The sequence below is a fragment of the Mus pahari genome, chromosome X, assembly GCF_900095145.1.
Source record: "Mus pahari chromosome X, PAHARI_EIJ_v1.1, whole genome shotgun sequence".
Lineage (NCBI taxonomy): Eukaryota > Metazoa > Chordata > Mammalia > Rodentia > Muridae > Mus > Mus pahari.
The window spans coordinates 86,747,090-86,767,247 of record NC_034613.1 but is presented as its reverse complement, the minus strand read 5'-3'; the positions used below and the strand labels follow the sequence as shown (position 1 = coordinate 86,767,247).

At 39.9% G+C, this 20,158-nt stretch overlaps 1 protein-coding gene across 1 annotated transcript in view; it reads right to left on the bottom strand.

Moving 5' to 3' along the window:
* Window positions 1-20,158, bottom strand: part of Kif4a (kinesin family member 4A) — a 101,857-nt gene that overhangs the window by 21,370 nt on the left and 60,329 nt on the right. Inside the window, exons 13-19 of the mRNA XM_021188789.2 lie at window positions 16,672-16,728; window positions 15,085-15,270; window positions 11,368-11,471; window positions 10,165-10,309; window positions 8,665-8,775; window positions 1,988-2,071; window positions 1,211-1,324 (exon numbers count right to left, since the gene is read on the bottom strand). Coding sequence (XP_021044448.1) covers window positions 1,211-1,324; window positions 1,988-2,071; window positions 8,665-8,775; window positions 10,165-10,309; window positions 11,368-11,471; window positions 15,085-15,270; window positions 16,672-16,728 — 801 coding nt within the window. The remainder of the gene's footprint in view (window positions 1-1,210; window positions 1,325-1,987; window positions 2,072-8,664; window positions 8,776-10,164; window positions 10,310-11,367; window positions 11,472-15,084; window positions 15,271-16,671; window positions 16,729-20,158) is intronic.

Below are 20,158 nucleotides of genomic sequence, written 5' to 3'. Positions count from 1 at the left end.
TGTCCCAGAACTCACTCTGTAGACCAGGCTGGCCTCGAACTCAGAAATCCGCCTGCCTCTGCCTCCCGAGTACTGGCTTTTTTGCTTTTTCAAGACAGGCTTTCTCTGTGCATATCCCTGGGTGTCCAGAAACTCATTATATAGTCCAGGTTGGCCTTCAACTCACAGACATCTGCCTGCCTCTGCCTCCCCAGTGCTGGGATTAGAGGCATGTACCACCACCACCTGGTTATATTTGGGTTTTTAAATTTTAAATTGCCTTTAATTTTAGGTTAACTTACCATGTGTCGTGTGTGTGTGTGTGTGTGTGTGTGTGTGTGTGTGTACCACTGGAGCTCTCCATGGAGTTGCTCATTTCTCTGCACAGCTTTTCACATGCTGGGAGGGTCACAGGTATGCTATCGCACCCGGCCAGAGAGCAGATCTGATGCACTGGTTACTTTTCTCATTGCTTTGACTAAACCCCTGACAAGAGCAACTTAAGGAATGGTTCATTGCTTTTCCCAGTTTGATGGTACCCAGCTCCCCAAGGCAGGAGGTGGGCGGTCACACTGTGCTAAATGTCAGAAAGCAGAGGCATACTCACATCAGCTTCCTGCTTCCCTTGTATTCAGTCTAAGAGCCCAGTCCATGGTATGGTACGACCCAGCATTTCATCAAACTGTTTACTTCAAATACAAACCATTCACTGTATGTCAATTATACCAGAATAAAATAGGAACTAAGCTATGCCAGGCAGGGAAACAAAGAATTCTCTACTCTTTTTTTTTATCCAAATTTTTTAATTATTATTTTTCCATCTATTTTTTCTTTCTTTCTTTCATTCATTCATTCATTCATTCATTCACTTTACATCCTGATCTCAGCTCCCTTCTCTTCCCAGTCTCTCCCCCACATGGCCCTTCTGCCATCACCCCATCTCCTTCAGCTCTGAGAAGGGAGAGGTCTCTCCTGGGTACCAACACACCCTGCACATCAAGTCGCTGCAGGACTAGGCACATCCTCTCCCACTGAGGCCAGACAAGGAGGCCCAGTTAGGGGAACAGGATCCACGGGCAGCTTGTTCTTTGACAGCAGTTTGAAGATGTATCTTTTGGAAAATAAGGATTTCAGGCAGACCTTCCAATTCAGTATTTACTTCTAAATGAGAGGCAAGTTCTTTCCTATTCCCAGTGCATGTAAGAAGAATGGCAGGTCAAGGTGTGCATACCTTCATCCGAGCTGCGGTGCTTTCCATCCCCCGGCTCTGAGTCTCTTTGCGTTTTTCTGCAACCTCCTTTTGCTTTTGGAGAGCATCCTTAAGACGTTTGTTGGCAGCTGCTGCCTAAATACAAAAGGCGAGTAGTTATGCTGAAGGACATTTTAATTTGTAGCATCTCAGCAAACAAATTCTAGGTTTCAATTCCTAAAGGAACCAGGTTTTAAGTTATCATGGACATGATAATTGATGAATAGCTACTGCTTCAGAATGCGCAAGAAGACAGGTATATTTAAAGGAAAACCCACAGGCTAAAACTGTCTGGGAATGTCATGTATTGTCAGTAGTCTGCTTTATTTTTGTTAGAAAGAAGCCATATTAGAAAGAAAAATTCACATTTGAATGATAGTTTTCAGCCCAGGTTTTATTTGTTCACAGGCCATACTAGATAAAAAGAGATCAAGATTTTGGACTTACTCAGCTTGCGTGGTGGTGCACACTCATAATGGCAGCACTTAGGAGGTAGAGTCAGAAGGACTAGGAGTTTAAAGCTGGCCTTAGCTATATAATGAGTTCAATGATAGCCTGGGCTATATAAGTTATGGTTTCAGAAAACAAACAAACAAACCAGAAACCAAGAACAAACCCACTAACAAAACCAACCTGGGAAAAGGATTCATGAATTTTGCTAGCCAATATTAACGTCCCGTTTCCTAAGACACTTTGTGAGCATGTTTAAGTAGGACGTGACAGTGCCTGTGGCCCAGCAGACTGGCCTTTCTTACTTACCTCCTCAGTTTTACGTCTGAGCACATTAGACTGTTTCTGAAAGTTTCTTTCAAGTTTGAGCAGCTCGTATTGCCTTTTACGATCCTGATAACAATAAATAAATAAATAAATAAAATAATAAAATAAATCAGATCTTAACTGATTTTCAGGTAACTAAAATAAATCCTTAAACCAAGAGGCCTTCCCAGATGTCCTTTATATTTAAGGCTTAGTACAATTCTATGAGTTGCCTTTATCTTCCTTTATCAGAATTAGGAACTGGAAGTTCTAGAAACTAGGTTTGCATATAAATAAAGATCCTTGTCTTCCTCAGCTTATTGTTCTGTGGCCAAATTCTCAGACTTAAGTCAGTTATAAATATCACCATAGAAAGTGAGATCTGAAAGGAACCAAAGATCATCCAATGAACCGCTTTGTCCACATAGGTTGTTATTGACAGAGCTAGAACTCAGGTCTACTGATGAATAGATCAGTACTCTTATCCTAAACTGTATGAGTCAATTGGTCATAAAACCCAGTGGTTGGGAAAAAGGAGAACACAGCCAGACACCTAAAATTAGGACAGCTCCAGTGAAAGGAGCTTTTCATTTTTGAACAAGTCTAGCATACCCTGTATATATCCTCTCTGCTCAGAGATGAAACACCAGGGGATCTCACCCGCTTCCAACAACCACACAGTGAGTGCTTGGCCCCTTCCCTAGCTCCCTAATCCACTAAGCTTTCTGGTTCAACTTGTTGCTTACCCAATCTGGATGGCATGGTCAGCCATTCTAGTCATTGCTAGTGTACATACAAGAACTCTTAGGAGATGGCCAACACAGTTGAACTCAAGGGTATTTTTGGAGACTTTTTGTCTCATATTATTTTCTTGCTCTTTTTTCCCATATATATATATATATATATATATATATATATATATATATATATAAATAATTAAATGAAAAGAGGACATGAGTTTGAGAAAGAACAAATTAATTGGTGTGTATGTGTGTTTTTGTGTACACATTTCTTGTACTTAAAGAAATTATTCTTCTGGCTTGTTTTCTGGCCTGTTTGTTTCAGAGAGAGAGAGAGAGAGAGAGAGAGAGAGAGAGAGAGAGAGAGAGAGAGAGAAGGCATGGAGTTGGTGATTATTGCATGAAACAAATTTTTAATAACAAAAAGAGTTGAACATGCTGATTCTTGGTAGCAAGTGAATGTGGGCATGAGGTACACTGGTTTTAAGTTCACCTTTTGAAATTATTTGATCCTGAAAATTATAACATGTAACTGTTTAAAAACGGAATGAAGTTTTGAAATGATCCCACATCCACAACAAATTAAAAGCTTTGATTTAAAAGAGATCTATTAATTTCACCAGTGGGGACTGTCGCTTAGTGGCAGAATGCTTGCCACCAAGCATGACGTCTTAGATTTAATTCTGAGAAGCAGGGAAAAGAAGAAGACAGCTATTCATTTTATACAACAAATGTGATATTTATATAATAGGTACAGCGCTAGGTTCTGGGATGTAGGTGTGAAGATGACCTGGTTAGTACTCCCATGGACAGAAACTGCAAGAAAATATAAACATGTCATTATAACAGAGTACAATAAAATTGTAGAATTGTGGTTAATCCTATTTTAACAGGATAGGTGTTAGTATGAGGCCAAGGGAATTAAACAGCTAGGAGACTGAACTAGTTGAGACATAAGCAAACCAACACTCTCCCCACCACGAAGCTGCCTGGAAGAGACGGTAGTGCTTCTAGCTGTCCTTACATTTTACTTGGAATTACTACCCACTGCTGGCCTGAAAACTCTTGCCTATTTAACCCAGTGTCCTTCTTCTTTTTCTTGTCCTTCCTTTTGACAACTCCCAGTCTCATCAGCACTCCCAATACCCCTTACTGAGCAGCCTCATCCCTTTTCAGACTTTGCACTTTCATTCTGTGTGAAATAAAGGTTATTTATATTTATTTATAACAAAAATGAAGATTCTTGGCAATTCAGCATACCCACGACTGTAAAATATTAGCATAGTACTTTACAGATAAGCCCTCTTCTTTTTTTTAGTGCTTCTACTGAGATAATTAATGTATAATATCACTTAATCACCTAATGTATGATTCATGGCTTTGGCATATTCATAGAGTTGATGTAAAAACCAATACCATAATCCAAGTGTTGCCACATTTTTATTTCCATAGAAAGAAATCTCTTGTTCTTTACCTATGATACCACAACCCTGTCACTGTACCTACTATTTTCTGCCTATAAATATGCCAATTCTGGGCCTTCCCTATATTAATATATCATTGTTTGTTAATGGCTTCTTTCACTTAGCACAATATATTCAAGGTTTGTCCATGTGGCAGTATATGCCAGTACTAAACTTCTTTTCAAGATCATAATATTCTACTCTATGCATATTTTCATTTATCTATTACTCACTGATACACTCGTTTGCTCCCACATTTTTGGCTAATATCACTTATGTCCTATGAACGTAACACATACAAGTTTTACAGGGGCATGCCTTTAGACCTTCTCAGTAGACAGAACAAGGAGTGGAATCTCGGGATCATACAGTACCTCTACATTATTTATCCTAACTGCCAACTTTGTCACAGCAGATATACCATTTTGCCATCCTACCAGCAAACACATCTAATTCTATATTCTTGCCAAACCTTGTATTTTCTTTCCACAATAATTATCTTCATGGCTGTGAAATGGTGTGTCACTGTGGTTTCCATTTGCATTTTCCTGGTGGCAAACGACAATGACTACCTTTTGTGTGAACTCTACTGCTTTGTTCATTCTATAACTAGATTATGCTTATTGGGAGGTAAGTTTTTATATATATATATATATATATATAGTGGTTAAAGATCCTTGCCATTTTTATGACTTATGAATACTTTCTACCATTTTGTGTACTAACTATGTTCAAGATGGCATTGTTTACAGTGCAAAGGCTTTTTATGTTTGTCTAATATAATATTTCTTTGACTATGCCTTAGGTATTCCATTAAAAATAAAAAACATTTACCTAATCAAAACTCACAAAGACTAATACTTATGCTTTCTTTTAAGAGATTTGTAGTTTTAACTCTTATAAATATTTAAATTTGATTATTTGTTTATTTTGGATATGTGTGTGAGTGCACAGTAAGGGAGTCAGGGGGGAGCTTGTTTGAGTCACTTCTCTCCACTCTGTGGTCCCCAGCCAACAAACTCTCAACAGTGAGAGATACTTGAGCTATCTCACTGGGTTACAAAGAGATTTTTATATGGTTTGATTTAATTTTATGTATGTTATAAGGCACATCTCAACTTTAGTACATGATTATCTGGTTGACTTGGCATATGATGGAAAGATTGTTCTTTGTATATACTGTGTATATGCAAATGAATTTGTGTAAGGATGTGTGAGCATACATATGTGTGCACATGCAGGTGGAGGTGAGCCTTAGGTATTATTTCTTAGAAGCAATCTATTTTGCTTTTGAGACACGGTCTCTCACTGGGACTTATGGCTTATAGAAAAGCTCAGGCTAGTTGGGTATTAAGCACCTCCCCATTGAAAAGACTTCATTGAAATTTCTTCATTGAATTGCCTTGGCACCATTGCTGAAAATCAACTGGGTCACCAGGTCTGGTGTCACACACATCTGTAATTCCACAACTACCCAGAGGTTGGGATAAGGCAAGTTACAGGCCAGTCTGTACAACTCAGTGAGATTGGAGTTGGAAAAAAAAGAAGAAAATATATTAAAAAGAAAACATGGAATAGGAAGGGGGGATCAGGGAGGAATTAGGTAAAGAAATGTGGGTAGGCGTAAAGAAGATGTAAATGCACTGTAGTTATGCATGAAATTTCTAAAGAATAAATTTATTAATTTAAAAAAAAGTAAAACCGGGGTGAGGATGTAGTTCAGTAGTAGAATTTAATACGGGGAAGGCTCCAAGTTCAATCCCTGATGCTGACACTCGGATAACACAACTGATTATCAATCCTAAGCCACGGATATGTGTCTACGTTTACGCAGTAACAGTCATACTTCTTTCTGATCGCTCTTATAATTCCATCTGAATTTTAGGATTTTAGCTTGTGAATTTCTGTGAAAAAGTCAGATGGGTTTTGTTTTTCCCTAACACTTCTAACTGACCCATGCTAGGCAAGCATCTTATCATTGAAATTTGGACTACAATTGTGTTGAATCTGCAAATATATCTCAGGGATAGTCTATATTTAGAATATCAGATCTTTCTGCCCATGAATATATTTTTTCTTTTATTTGGTTTTTTAATTCAATATTTTGTAGTCTTCAGAGTGAAAATTGGAACGTTCTTTTGCTAATTATTCCTAAGTATTCATATTGATGCTATTCCAAATTGGATGCATTTCTTCTTTTTATGTATACAGAAATACAATTTTTCTGTGTTAAATGTTTGTTTATTGTGCATATATGTTCACTTGTATGAATGTGGGTGTACCATGTACATGCGTGACCCTGCGAAGGAAAGAAGGCGGCATTGGGTTTCTTGGAACTGGAGTTACAGGCAGTTGTGAATTGTTATGTAGGCACTGGAAACTGAACCTGGGCCCTCTTCAAGAGCAGTAGGCACTTGCCCAGCCACTGAGTCATCTCTCCATGCCTACAACTTACTTTCTTATATTGACTATGTAACCTGCAACTTTGCTGAACTGATACCTTAGCAGAAATATTTTAGTACACCCTCTAGAATTTTCTATATATTTGAACATGTTGTCTGCAACCAACTTTCCAGGTTAGAACCAATGGGAGAATGTTTAATAGAAGGATGAGAGCAGACATACTTGTTCCTGATCAGAGGGATGTTTTTGTTTTTTATCATTAAGTATAACCTAATGTTGGCAGTAGGTTTTTCATGCATGACTTTACCAGACTCAGGAAATCATCTTTGAAGTTTGTTTTTATCATCAAACAATGTTGGCTTTTGTGAAATGCCTTTTTGTATGATGTGGGTGAAGATTTTGTGTATGTATGTGTAGAGGATTAAAGTAGATGTGTGTGTGTGTGTGTGTGTGTGTATGTGTGTGTGTGTGTATGTGAGAGAGAGAGAGAGAGAGAGAGAGAGAGAGAGAGAGAGAGAGAGAGAGAAAACACTGAATTTTATGATAACTCTCTGTTTAACAGATGGTCTATTTTTAAAAGGGACTAGTTAGACCAGCAGATGGCTCAGAGGAAGGTGGCACCTGATGCTAAGCTCAAATATCTGGGTTTGATTCCTGGGACTCACACATGCAGAGAAAATATACTACTGCGACCTGTCCTCTCATCTTTACATACACAAGATAAATAAATGTTAAAAAAAGTAGTGGCTCGACCATTTTACATCCCACTAGTTATGTTTGAGGGTCCTGATTTTAACATATTACCACAAACTTTTTAATTCCAGTGAATATGGGGTGATATTGCACTGTGGTTTCTATGTGTAGTACACGTGTTTCACTAAATAGCTCAATTGTCTTCGTAAATGTTATATATACCACACTCTTTCTTCTCATATTTTGCCCAAGTACAATACATATAAATAGTTTTGCTTGGTTTTGAACTGCTCATTGTTAAGCCTAAACTAAAAAACAAAAACACAAACAACTCCTCCCCCGTCCCCCCAAAATTCCCCAACAACAGCAAAACCCCACACGCAGACATTTAGAAAATCCTTCTGAAAAATGCTACACTAAAAACCTCGCTGGCTCGGCAAGATGGCTCAGTAGGAAAAGGTGCTTGCCACCAAACCCGATGAGCCAAGTCTAAGCCCTGAAATCCACATAACACATGGAGAAACCTCACTGCTCAGGTTACTGATGCCCTCTTCCCTCTGCCCAATTAAATAAATAGTATTTTTTTAAAAGATTTTGCTAAAGCAAGTTTTTTTTTTCTTTCTGATTCCTTGAGTTCCACATCGCCATGAGCAACCATCAGGAGTATGTATTCCCTGGTGACACTGGTTTCTTTACAACTTTTCCCCTGACAGATCTCTCATGTATTTAGGGTTAGAAGCATCTGTAACTGGCTGAATTGCTTATAAGATCTTTATGCTGTTAGCACACTATCACTGAACAGAAGCAGAAAGTGTCCCTTGCATAGAAATGGTCCCACGGGAACATTGAACGTGACCAATGTGCTTCAATGCACATCTTCTGCCTTCTGCTTTTTTTTTTCTCACACTTTCTGGTCCTGGTTTCCCTTCACTGCTTTTTTTCTGGAGTGAATAATTTTTTCTTGTGTGTTGTACTTTTAAAAACTATTTTATCTTATTTATTATTGTGTGGAAATATGTATGTACCATGGCACATTTGTGGAAGCCAGAGGGACAATCTGTAGAGACAATTCTATACTTCCATCTTTATGTGGCTCTGGAAAATCACTCAAGTTGTCAGGCTTGGCAGCAAACACCTCTTTTTGTATTGTTCTTAAATTATTTAGTCCATATACTGAAGAAAGCCATGCTTACACTGTGCCTTTTTCCTATATAGACCAGGCATTATTCAAGGATAGAGCTCATTTATTACTCGGAAAAATTTCCATAGTACCTAGTCAACAGGACATTCAATTGAAAGCTGTTCAATTCCTGACTGTCACACTTCTGGAGTTCGGAATAGGCTCATTCCCAGGGCCTCTGAGGAGCTTTAATGAACTTACCCGTTCTTTTAGCTGGATTACTTCTTTGTCTTTTTGTTGCTTCCATTGCCTAAACTTCTCAGCATCCTCTTTCATTTGACGCATTAACTGGACTCGCTGGTTTTTCATCATCTATAATAACAAATCAAAACTAAGCCAAACCGAACAAAACCAGTGTATTAATCATGTGCACTTTATTCTAGGCTGATGTACAGATGGATAGTAAAAAAGGGAAAAGTCAAAGCTAAGCTGAGGTCACCAACAAGTGCTGATGATTTGGTTTGTTATCTCTTGATAAACTTACATGGTTGTTTTCCAAGTATAAACTATACAAATGAAGACTCAAAAAGTAAGAGAAATATTCCAAAAAGCTCAATTGTGCCCCACATTTACTTTAGTTAAGCTGAATCTCAGGGAAGTATTTTATTTCCTTTTAAAGATTTTTTTTTAATATTTGTGTGTGTGTGTGTGTGTGTGTGTGTGTGTGTGTGTGTGTGTGTTCTTAGTGAGGTGTTCAATCCCCTGGAGCTGGAGTAGTTGTGAACCACTTGATGTCAGTGTTGGGAATGAAATTTGGATTCCCTGAGTCATCTCTCCAGACTCTTAAAAAAGTACGAAGAATTTTTTTTAGACAGTGTTTCACAATGCAACTCTCACAGGCCTTCAGTCCCCCAACAGGGCCGCCTTGTTTGGCCTCAGGGAGAGAGGATGTGCCTAATCTAGATGAGAACTGTGTGCCAAGGTAGGGGGGTTTGAGGGTATGGGGCACACTCTCAGAGGAGAAGGGGAGGGAAGATGCGGGTAGGGACTCTATGAGGGAGGGCAGGGAGGTGGGATGAATTCTGTGGAGGGAGGCAGCACTTGGGATGCAAATAGATAGATAGATAGATAGATAGAAAGAAAGAAAGAAAGAAAGAAAGAAAGAAAGAAAGAAAGAAAGAAAGAAAGAAAGAAAGAAACAAACTGCTATGTAGATCAGGTTGACCTTGAATTCACAAAACCCACATGCCTCTGTATCCTGAGTGCTGGGATTAAAGGTGGCTCCAAGGAAATATTTTCTAAGATGATGGACAAATTCAACTATCAGTTATTAATATTCTAATGATTTCAGTGCCAATAAGCTGTATTCATCTTGCTGATGTTCCAAGCTGAACACTCAATAATGGAAAATGTCCTCTAAAAGCTTGAAATCTTGCTACTACTTTACAGAATTGTGCCATGTGATCACGGAAGATGATCAGAACATGGCTGCAAAATATTGACATATTTTAATCTTTTGGTCTAACATAAAAATTCTATATACAAAAAAGGAGATGGAAGGTCAAAGCCAAGTTTTATAATTTAGATTCTACACAGTGACTAGCACAATGTCCTCGAATACCACACTTGAGGCTAATTTTACACCTGAATTGATTGCCCTGCTTCCCACCTTCTTGCCTGAAATCACTTCAGCATGATTCTAAGTGGAACACCCATGCTTGCAGTTCTAAGGTGGTAAAAACAAGGATGAGGGTTTATTACCCGTATCTCCTGGTTCAGCTTGGAGACAGTATGCTCCGTGGATTCCTTCAGCTTCAGAAGTTTGGACTGTTCTTGTAGTTTCTTTTTCAAATCGGCTATTTGACCCTCCAGCTCCTGAAGACGTTTACGGCGGCGCTCACTCAACCTAAACACAAGTGTGATAGGAATGAAATGGCTTATTCTAAAATATGTAACAGAGGACTCCCAGGTTTACAACCTTGATATACAGCCACCTTTAAAATAATGATTATAACCCACCCAATCAAAATTATCTCACTAATGAGAGCTTCAAAGCAACAAACATATTTTTAAATATATACAACAATAAGCTGCTTCAAATATACTTTGTCCCACCACTCAGTGCCCAAAAGAAGTCATTTTGCTTTAGTTGTAGGAATAATTCTGATGATGCAAGTTGAAGACAGAAAGTAAACATTTAACATCTCTCTGAAGAACATAAGGTTTAGATTCAGTAGAAAACAAAAATAATCCTAAAAGCAAGCTAGGCTCCTTTTAAGGTAGCAGTCTAAAGGAGGGGCCTTCTGGTTTTCTTAGTTATATTCCAGGGATATAGCCCTAAGCAAAGGATGGCTACATTGATTTTTTAATTATTAGCTTGAGCATTAATAATATTCATAAGCCAGGGCACAGAAATTGTCTAGAAGGTCTAGACATTATTTTGCAAATGTCAGCTTTCATTTAACTTTTTATAAATCCTTCCTTGATCACAGTCCCTATCTGTGAACTCTAAAATTTCGCTTACTCTTAACCTAATTCTTAGTGACTGCTAAAAGTGATTTGACCATTAGTTGTCTGCCATATTATAGCATTGTTTTCTTGTCATCCTGAGATGCTATTTTACTGGGGCTGAAGAGATGGCACAGGAGTGAAGAGTACATGCTGCTCTTGCAGATGACCTGAGTTCACAACCACTTGTAACTACATTGTCAGGGGACCCTGTACCCTTCAGGCCTCCATGGGCACCTGCACTCATGTGCACATACTGCCCCCCACCATAATTAAACAGAATTTTTAAAAAGGTAAAATCTCAATTATTTAATTTTTCTTGTATCTATGTTTTTTCCCCTACCTACTATGTTAAAATTGCTTATGGGCAGTGAATGGGTGTTCTATTTCTCTAGTCTCTCAAAATCATCTCCATATGGCAGGGGACTAGTTAGCGTTTATTGACTTTATTCTTACTTGGCTTGGTTGGCATCTTTCTTTGCTGTTTGAAGTTCAAGAACCAATTCTTCTTTTTCTCTCTGTAGACTGAGGACTTCCGATTCTAGATTTTTAATATTATCCTAGAAACATTACAGGTCAGAGAAAAAGAAAAGATTACATAGAACAGGAAGATAATTGTGTCAACATTCTGTCTCTAGAAAACATAAATAAGTTATTATTATTATTATTATTATTATTATTATTATTATTATTATATTGACACATGGTCTCATTATATAGTTCTGGCTAGCCTGAAACTTGCAAAATGACATCAAACTCACAGAGATAGGCCTGCTTTTGTCTCCTGAGTATTTGGATTAAAGTTGTGTATGACTGCTCTCTCCAGCAGCCGAGCAAGGTGCACAAAGGGAAGAAGGTCAAGGGGAAGAAGGTGGCCTTGGTCCCCGCCATCATCAAGAAGCAGGAGGCCAAGAAGGTGGTCAACCCTCTCTTTGAGAAGAGGCCCAAGAACTTCGGCATTGGACAGGACATCCAGCCCAAAAGAGATCTAACGCGCTTCGTCAAATGGCCCCCGCTACATCAGGCTGCAGCGGCAAAGAGCCATCCTCTACAAGTGGTTTGAAGTCCCTCCTGCCATTAACCAGTTCACCCAGGCGCTGGACAGGCAGACAGCTACTCAACTGCTTAAGCTTGCCCACAAGTACAGGCCAGAGACAAAGCAAGAGAAGAAGCAAAGGCTACTGGCCCGTGCTGAGAAGAAAGCTGCTGGCAAAGGCGACGACCCAACCAAGAGACCACCTGTCCTCCGAGCAGGAGTCAATACAGTCATCACCTTGGTGGAGAACAAGAAGGCTCAGCTGGTAGTGATTGCCCATGATGTAGACCCCATTGAGCTGGTGGTTTTCCTGCCTGCCCTGTGTCGAAAGATGGGGGTGCCCTACTGCATCATCAAGGGAAAGGCCAGGCTGGGGTACCAGGTCCACAGGAAGACATGCACCACTGTTGCCCTCACACAGGTTAACTCGGAAGACAAGGGTGCTCTGGCTAAGCTGGTGGAAGCTATTAGGACCAATTATAATGACAGATGTGATGAGATCCGTCGCCACTGGGGAGGCAACGTCCTGGGTCCTAAGTCTGTGGCTCGAATTGCCAAGCTGGAAAAATTGAAATTTAGATGTTTTCTAGGCCGTAAAAAAAAAAATCCCTTTGGCCAGATTCTATCTCATCCTCATAACCAAAACTAAAGAAAGTTGACTAAATGAGTGGTTGAGAACCTGAGGATCAGGACAGGACAGGACAGGACAGGACAGGCAGAAAGCAGCAAAGGCAGACTGGTGCTATGTTGAGAAGATTTCTAAACTTGCTAGAGCTGTTTTCTAAACATTAGGCCAAATATAACCAGTAGAAGTCAATATCATTGCTTCATAATTACCCTGCATATTCAAACTGGTTGGTAATAAAAGAAAATAAAAACTACATGCATATGCATTTACATTTAAATATGACTTTCTTCCTATAAAAAAATAATCCAAGTAACCCCCTACAGAAGATAAAACACATTGATTACCTCAGCCCTGCCAACAGCTAGCCTCCTCTTTTCAGAAGAAGCATAGCTTTTTATCTTCCAGACATTTCCCTATTTACATATGTATACATTACATATTTAAGTTCACACACACACACACACACACACAATTACAATACACAGTAGGGAAATAGTGCTTAGAAATGAAAACCTTGGACTGGACTTAAACTGGTTCACTAGATGACAGCACTTGCTATGTATGAAAGCCATGTGAAGAGAGAAAGAACGAATCAGCTCACGAAGTGCTCTTCTGATGTAGCGATTCACACATATGCAAGTGTTTTTTAAAAAACTGGAAAACGGACAATATTTCTTAGAGAGGTGGTGGTTTCCATGTGATTCAAAGGTATTACTTCTTGGGGGAAAAAGACTATCTATTCTCACTGTATCAACAGGTTATTATTATTTATACTTCCTTATAGAGTAGGAAATACTCTGGAGGAACCTGTTTCCCATTTCTGGGTAGTCTAAGGAGAATAGACAAGGCAGACAAAGCAGTAGGAGAGGATGGGCCTAGCTTCATGGAGACTTGAAGTGCCAGAGTGGGAGGATACCCAGGGGGCCCCACCCACTCAGAGGAGAAGGGAACAGGGGGACTGGGAGAGGGGCAGTGAGTGGGATGTAAAGTAAACAAGTAAAAACAAACAAACAAATAAATAACCAACCAAACAAACAACCCAAACCAAAAAAAAAGAAGAAGAAGAAGAAGAAGAAGAAGAAGAAGAAGAAGAAGAAGAAGAAGAAGAAGAAGAAGAAGAAGAAGAAGAAGAGAGACTTCATAGTAATCTTTTATTGATCCTGGAAAAGTCAAAACACATTGACCTGAAAAGGCTGTACTGTATGCCTTGAAAACAGAGGTAATTGACCTACATATTTAACCTTCTTCCTGTAATCCCAGTAGAATGACACAAAAAGTTGTGTGCATTAACAAGCATGAGCCGGGCGTGGTGGCACACGCCTTTAATCCCAGCACTTGGGAGGCAGAGGCAGGCGGATTTCTGAGTTCGAGGCCAGCCTGGTCTACAAAGTGAGTTCCAGGACAGCCAGGGCTACACAGAGAAACTGGGAAAAAAAAAAAAACAAAAACAAGCATGAAGAGTAGGCAGTCAGTATTGAAGACATACTTCTGGGAAGAGAGAAACTGTGACTGCCTTCCAGAGTGGCAAAAAAAGTTAAACTATGATTCCTACGGGATGAATGCCAATAAGCAACAAGCTAGTTTGTATCTTGGAAAGACAGGAAGAGTAAAAGCTGCCTTTCTGTAGTGATGGAACTTTCAGGCTGGATGGCCAACCCAGATCCAGCTAATGAAGACACGAGGGGTCATGCTGCTGCCATGTATGAAATAACATCCTGTGTGAGCAGAGAGACGGCAGCTTTCCACCAAGCTGCCCACACAGCTCCAGGCAGAGAAGAGGGGAGTTCTGTAGGGGACATAGGGAACCCAGGAGAATCTGTGCATGGAAAACTTCCTAGTGGCTTTTAGTTTCCCTCTCTCTTACATTTGTACGGATAGCCAAACATCAGCAGAGAGCTGAAGAACTCTTCTTAAGCAAAAGAGAGGATGAGACATACAAAAGCAAGAAAACGTGGAGAAAAGAGGCAACGCAGGAAGAATAAAGCTTTGGTAAGCTGTAATTCCTTGCCTTTGATACAGACACTGCAGCCATAAAAAGCTTTCGATAGCAAGAACAATTCAGAGCATCAAAGAGATCTTAGGAATTAGTAAGCAAATAAAAGCAGTCACTGGAAGGGGAAGGAAATCTTGAGAGTAGAATACAAGCACAAGGATTTAGGAAACAGGAGAGAGGTGGCAGGAGAAGCAGACTGAAATCCAGAGATCCAGGATCTGATTAAGGGCACTGAAGAAAGAAACTGGAGGGAAGTGACAGTATTTAAGAAACTATAACAAGCCTAGCATTGTGAGAAGAAATGCTACCACCTGGGGACAGAAAAAAAAAATCCTGAGTCGCCAGAGGGAGAAAACTCAAGGTCACCATGTACTTTTTTAGAGCAACACTGGAAACAGACAACAATGGGGAACACTTATGTTTTCATTACCAAAAGTGGTCTGTATGTCTGCTTCCCATCAGCCAATGATGATACACATGACCAACTGCTGACCCAGAAAACAGAAAACACTTTACCTGGTACTGGAACTGAATGGGCTGGAGTTGGTTGTCATTCTGAGTCATCTTCTTAGCTAAGGCTTCCTTCAATGCAAGTGCTTTATTCAACTCAATCAGCTCCTTGGACATCTGAGCTTGGCGTAGGGCATGCTGAGTGCTGAAAACATCAGAGGACCTGCTGGTATCTGGACTGCTTTGTACTTGCTGAAAAGAGAGAGATAATGATATTGTGACAGCCACTCTTGCTTGTCAATTTGACTATGTCTGGAATTGACTAAAACCTAAAAATCACTGGGCACACCTGTGAAGGATTTTTTTTGGGGGGGGTGGGGGTGGGGTGGGGCTTAACTGGATCATTTGAAGCGGGAAGACCCACCTCTAAAATGAAATGGGTCCTGCCCTGTGCTGGAAAGGACATGGAAGAAGGAAGCTTGCTCTTGTCCTCACTAGCAAGCCCATTCCTTCCTTGACATTAGAGCCTACTTGCTCAGGAGTCTGGGATATACTGAAGACCATCTGAGACACCCAGCCTCGTGAACTAACCAACTACTGGATGCTTGAGCCTTAACGTATATAGGCAGCTGTTATTAGATTAGTGGGACCACAGCCTATAAATCATTCTAATCAATCTGCCCACCCCCTATACAAATGTGTAAGAGAAGCAAGAAGCTGGAGTTCCTTAGGTACTACTTGACTCCCCAGAGCTGTTTTTCCATCAGCAATCCCCGTGTTCTTTTACTACTGTGGCCTCTTCTTCTATGCTATTGGCTGAAGCAGGTGAAATGAACCATGGAACTTATTCTCTTGCTCTTAGAATTCTCTCTAATATGCACAAGTTCCCTTGCCCTTCCCTATACTAATCTGACAAACAATCCTTACTCTCCTTTCATCTCAAGAGGCCCCTAAAGAGGAGACGACACTGGAAATGTCACTTTGGAAATGGAAGAGTCATTTATTCGGACACAGCTGACTTTGATTACCTAATTTATCTCCTACCTTGCTTCATTCAGGGTAAGAAAACTACTGGTACTCACTTGTTTCAGGGGTTAAAGGTGGCCTCAAGCAAACCACTGACTAACCTTTCATTTTATTCCCTTACTGTGTGACCTTCAGTCAAAGTCAACAGCAGATGCACCTTAGCTATCCCTGTGATCTGTGAACACTCAAAACACTTTCCTCCTTTTCTTTTAGCCCATGGTCGCTCTGTCCATAGCACAGCACATTCAGAAAGCATTCTCCTGCAATGCTTTTCTGACTTTGTCATAATTACCTCACTTGCTCCTTTTCCTTGTTTTAACTTATTGGGTAATTGATGCAACACTAGCACCTAATAGAAAATAAGCAAGTCAGACTGAGACATGAAACACAATGCCTCTGAAGAATCTCAGCGCTCATTACCAGTTAGACAGAAACAGAGCCCATCCTTGTCTGAAGCATTATGAAACGGAGATTTATTTGAAAGCTTTCAGGATTTCTAGAGGATTCTATGAATAATGGGACAGATCACAGATCCTCTCCAGAGTTGAATGACTGATCAATTATAGGAAGTACAGAATCAGCAAGGAGAGTCCCAGGTTCCACATGGGGGGGGGGTCAATTACTTACAGTGTCTGCCTCCCCTGAAGTATCAATGGTTGCAGTCATGCAAGCAACAGCTTCATCCTGTAGCCACAAAAACAAAAACAAAACCAGTTTTGATTTAGGGGGAAAAATACCAAAGTGAAATTTACAAAATATTTTTATACTTGTTATTTGATTCTAAAAGTTGGTATTTTAGAAGTATACATAGAAGTCATTTATGGTCCCTGAACAGGTTTTGTAGTCACAGATACCCTAACAGTTTTATGTGTCTCCATTTCCCACCTCTCAAGGGTCTTTTTTTCCCAAAGGGTGATTATGTAGTCTCTGAGGAAAACAGTAAGGTCTCGTGGTAACAAGGCAAAGATCACTGAACCAGAGTGAAACATTTAGCCATTCTAACAGGTCAAAATTGAATCCATTTTATAGATGGCTGCACTTTAGGTTTATGCTTCTCTCACTGAGTCTTTCCAATGATGTACAAGCCCAGCCACTCCCTGTAGACATACCATCAAAAACCAAACATAAAAGAAAGGCAGCGCATTGGGAAATGGGTGGAATCAATCGCTGGTATTGACTATTTTACAGCCAGTCAAGATGGAAAGCTCTCATTCCACAAGGAAATCAATGTCCTAACGAGTATGCCAGGGACAAACATGTTCTCATCAAGTCACACAAATGTCCTGTGACCTCTGCTCCTCACATAGGTGAGGAGGTGGTTCGTAAGAGAGAAAGAATGAATAAGCACCTCAGGAGGCTCCTCCTAGAGGATGGCTAAGCCTTTTGGGCACTGGGACGAACACCTAGGAAGGTAACCGAAAACTACTTATTAAGAGAAATCTGTTTCCAGATGATCCTCTGAGCAGGCTGTTCTCATCACTGGTTTACGTGCTACTTGGCACTGTAACATACACATCATTGCTTCTGCACCAGTGATTCTGAAACCTTAGAAACAAAGTTTTATTCTTGGGAAGTCATGTGGTAAAGGAGTTCAGAGGTGAAAGAATTGTTGGCTTAATAGCAATGAAGGAATTTAGAGTTAGAGCATGCAATGTCTGTATCAGTCGCGTGAAACAACACACAGTTGTTGCAATCTTGGTATCTTAAAGGTCAGGAGATGGTCCTTTAGTGAGTGCTATTTGTAAAGCACTTCCCTTGTTCTGCTCCGAAGTCTCCAGCCAGTGAGGATCAAAGAGAACTCACAGGAAGCAGCAGTGTTTCCACATCCTCATCCTTACGTACAGCATTGGCAAGTCTCCACGTGTAGGGCACACTAAGTCCTTTAAAAATGGAGCACCAATCTAGGATTGCTTAATGATTGCCCTTTCTTCTCTCCCATGTTCAAATTTCAGCATGTTTATTTACATAGCTAACATAGATCATAAGGGATTTTAACACTGTCTTCTCCCACCCCACCCCCCTTTTGAAAGGGGCACTTGCAATGTAGCTCAGGCAGGCCTGGGACTCATGTAGCTACTCTCAAACTCACTGCCCTCCTTCCCCCATGGATTACAACAGTCAACAACACATCCAGCCTAAAGACTTTCCTGGCACCTTAAAGAGGGTCAAGATCAAACTATACGGCTTTTGGCCCAGTGAAATTTTACAGTGCCAACATTTCAGCTTCTGGCTATGGGGATGTGTTTTGATCATCATAGACTGATTCTGGTTTCACAATCCCAAGTGTATAAATATGTAGCAATGGGATGTATTTCAGTCTAACCGTCCCTCTCTCCTCTTCTTTGCCCAATCTAAGGCTGCAACTTAGAACCTGTTAAGTAAAAGGTACTATTAACTCAAGGTCATGGGATCAAAAGCAGGGTACTTTGTTTACACTAAACAGCAAAGTCTTCCAAAATGAAGTCTGTGCTTGGAAAGGGCTTGCAAAATATTTTTTGTGAACTCTGTTTTGGAGGAGGGGACATAGACAAAAATAAAAAAAAGTACTTGATTCTGCAGGAACAGAAATGACTGCCTGAATGTCCTCACAGGTTACTGCAGCAAAAAAGTTTGAATTGTATTTTAAGGGTACAGTTTGGTACGTAAAGCCCCAGGAGGAAAAGTCCAGGGACAATGGCTGCTTTCATAACTGAAAATGGGGTGTTCACCTGTCACTTAAAATAAAAATAGTTTTAATTCAGAATGAAGGGCACATGTACTTATATTTGAAACACGTTGCTTTTACTGTTGTGAGCCCTAATAAAAGCCATGGGGATACATTGTGTATTTTAAAAAGTAAGTAACTGGGAGGTCCTTCAGACAATAGAGAAGAAAAAATGTGATTCAAGCGTCCAGCAGGAGCCTTGGGGAAAAGGATTTACTCTGCTTAACTATGATGGTGGATGGGAGCCAAGAACTTTATCAGCTTGTGACAATCTTTAGCACTCTCTCAACTGTGTATGCCAAATGCATTTTAGTGGCAGACAGCAATTCTACAGAGTTCCTCTGAGACAGTCACCACTAAGAGAGCTGCCTGCAGGCACACCAGGCAGAAGCTAGATTGCCAGATCTTCAGTGAGGATGGTTTATTGCATTAAGTTCATTCCTTTAGCCTTCATGATCTCAGAGCTCAGAAATGAGAAGTAGAAAATCCTCTAAAGTCACGGTGGCCACAAACACTGCTCCCCTGAGCCCTTATTTTCAGAGGTTGTAAATTTTGGCTCTAGTACACTTTTTTTTTGTACCTTACATTATCATAATTTTGGGGCAACTCACAAGGTTTTCTTATATATGATGTTTCAGAAATATTTAAGCAGAATTAGAGGTGGTGGCAATATTCTTTATGCTAGTCATTCTCCAACAAGTATATAAAATCTTACCATTTTCTAAACTTCAATTGTTCTTTGCTTTTGGAAGCACATCCTTTGCCTCAAGAAATGTTTATTTGCAAATGTAACAAAAGGTTAAGATAGATGCTGAAAAGGCCCCGGAGTCCCTTTTCTTCAGTCCTTGCCTTTTCCAAACTTTTATCACCATTTATGCCAGCGATCTTAAACCATAAGGTTTGAGTGAACTAATTTTAAAGATGTATTTATTTTTATTGTATGTGTTTGCCTGTACATGCATTCCTGGTACCAGTAGAAGCCAGGAAAAGTCATCAGATCTCCTAGAACTGGAACCAATCCTGGATCCTTTCCAAGAGTAATGAGTACTTTTAACTGCTGGCCCAACTCTCTAGCTCTTGAATAAAAAAAAAAAAAAATTGAGACAAAGTCTCACTATGTAGCCTTGGGTGGCTTAGAACTTGATATGTAGACCAGGCTGGCCTCAAACTCACTGAGATCCAACTGCCTCTGCCTCACAAATATTGGGATAAACTCAGTAAATTCTTTTTCTTTTATTTTGAAATTATTGTAAAATTATACCATTTCTCTCCTTCATTTCCTTGTTCCAAACCCTCCCATATAACCCCCGTTTCTCACTCTTAAATTCATGGCCTCTTTTTTCACTGATTATTATTGCATGTATATATATATATATGTGTGTGTGTGTGTGTGTGTGTGTGTGTGTGTGT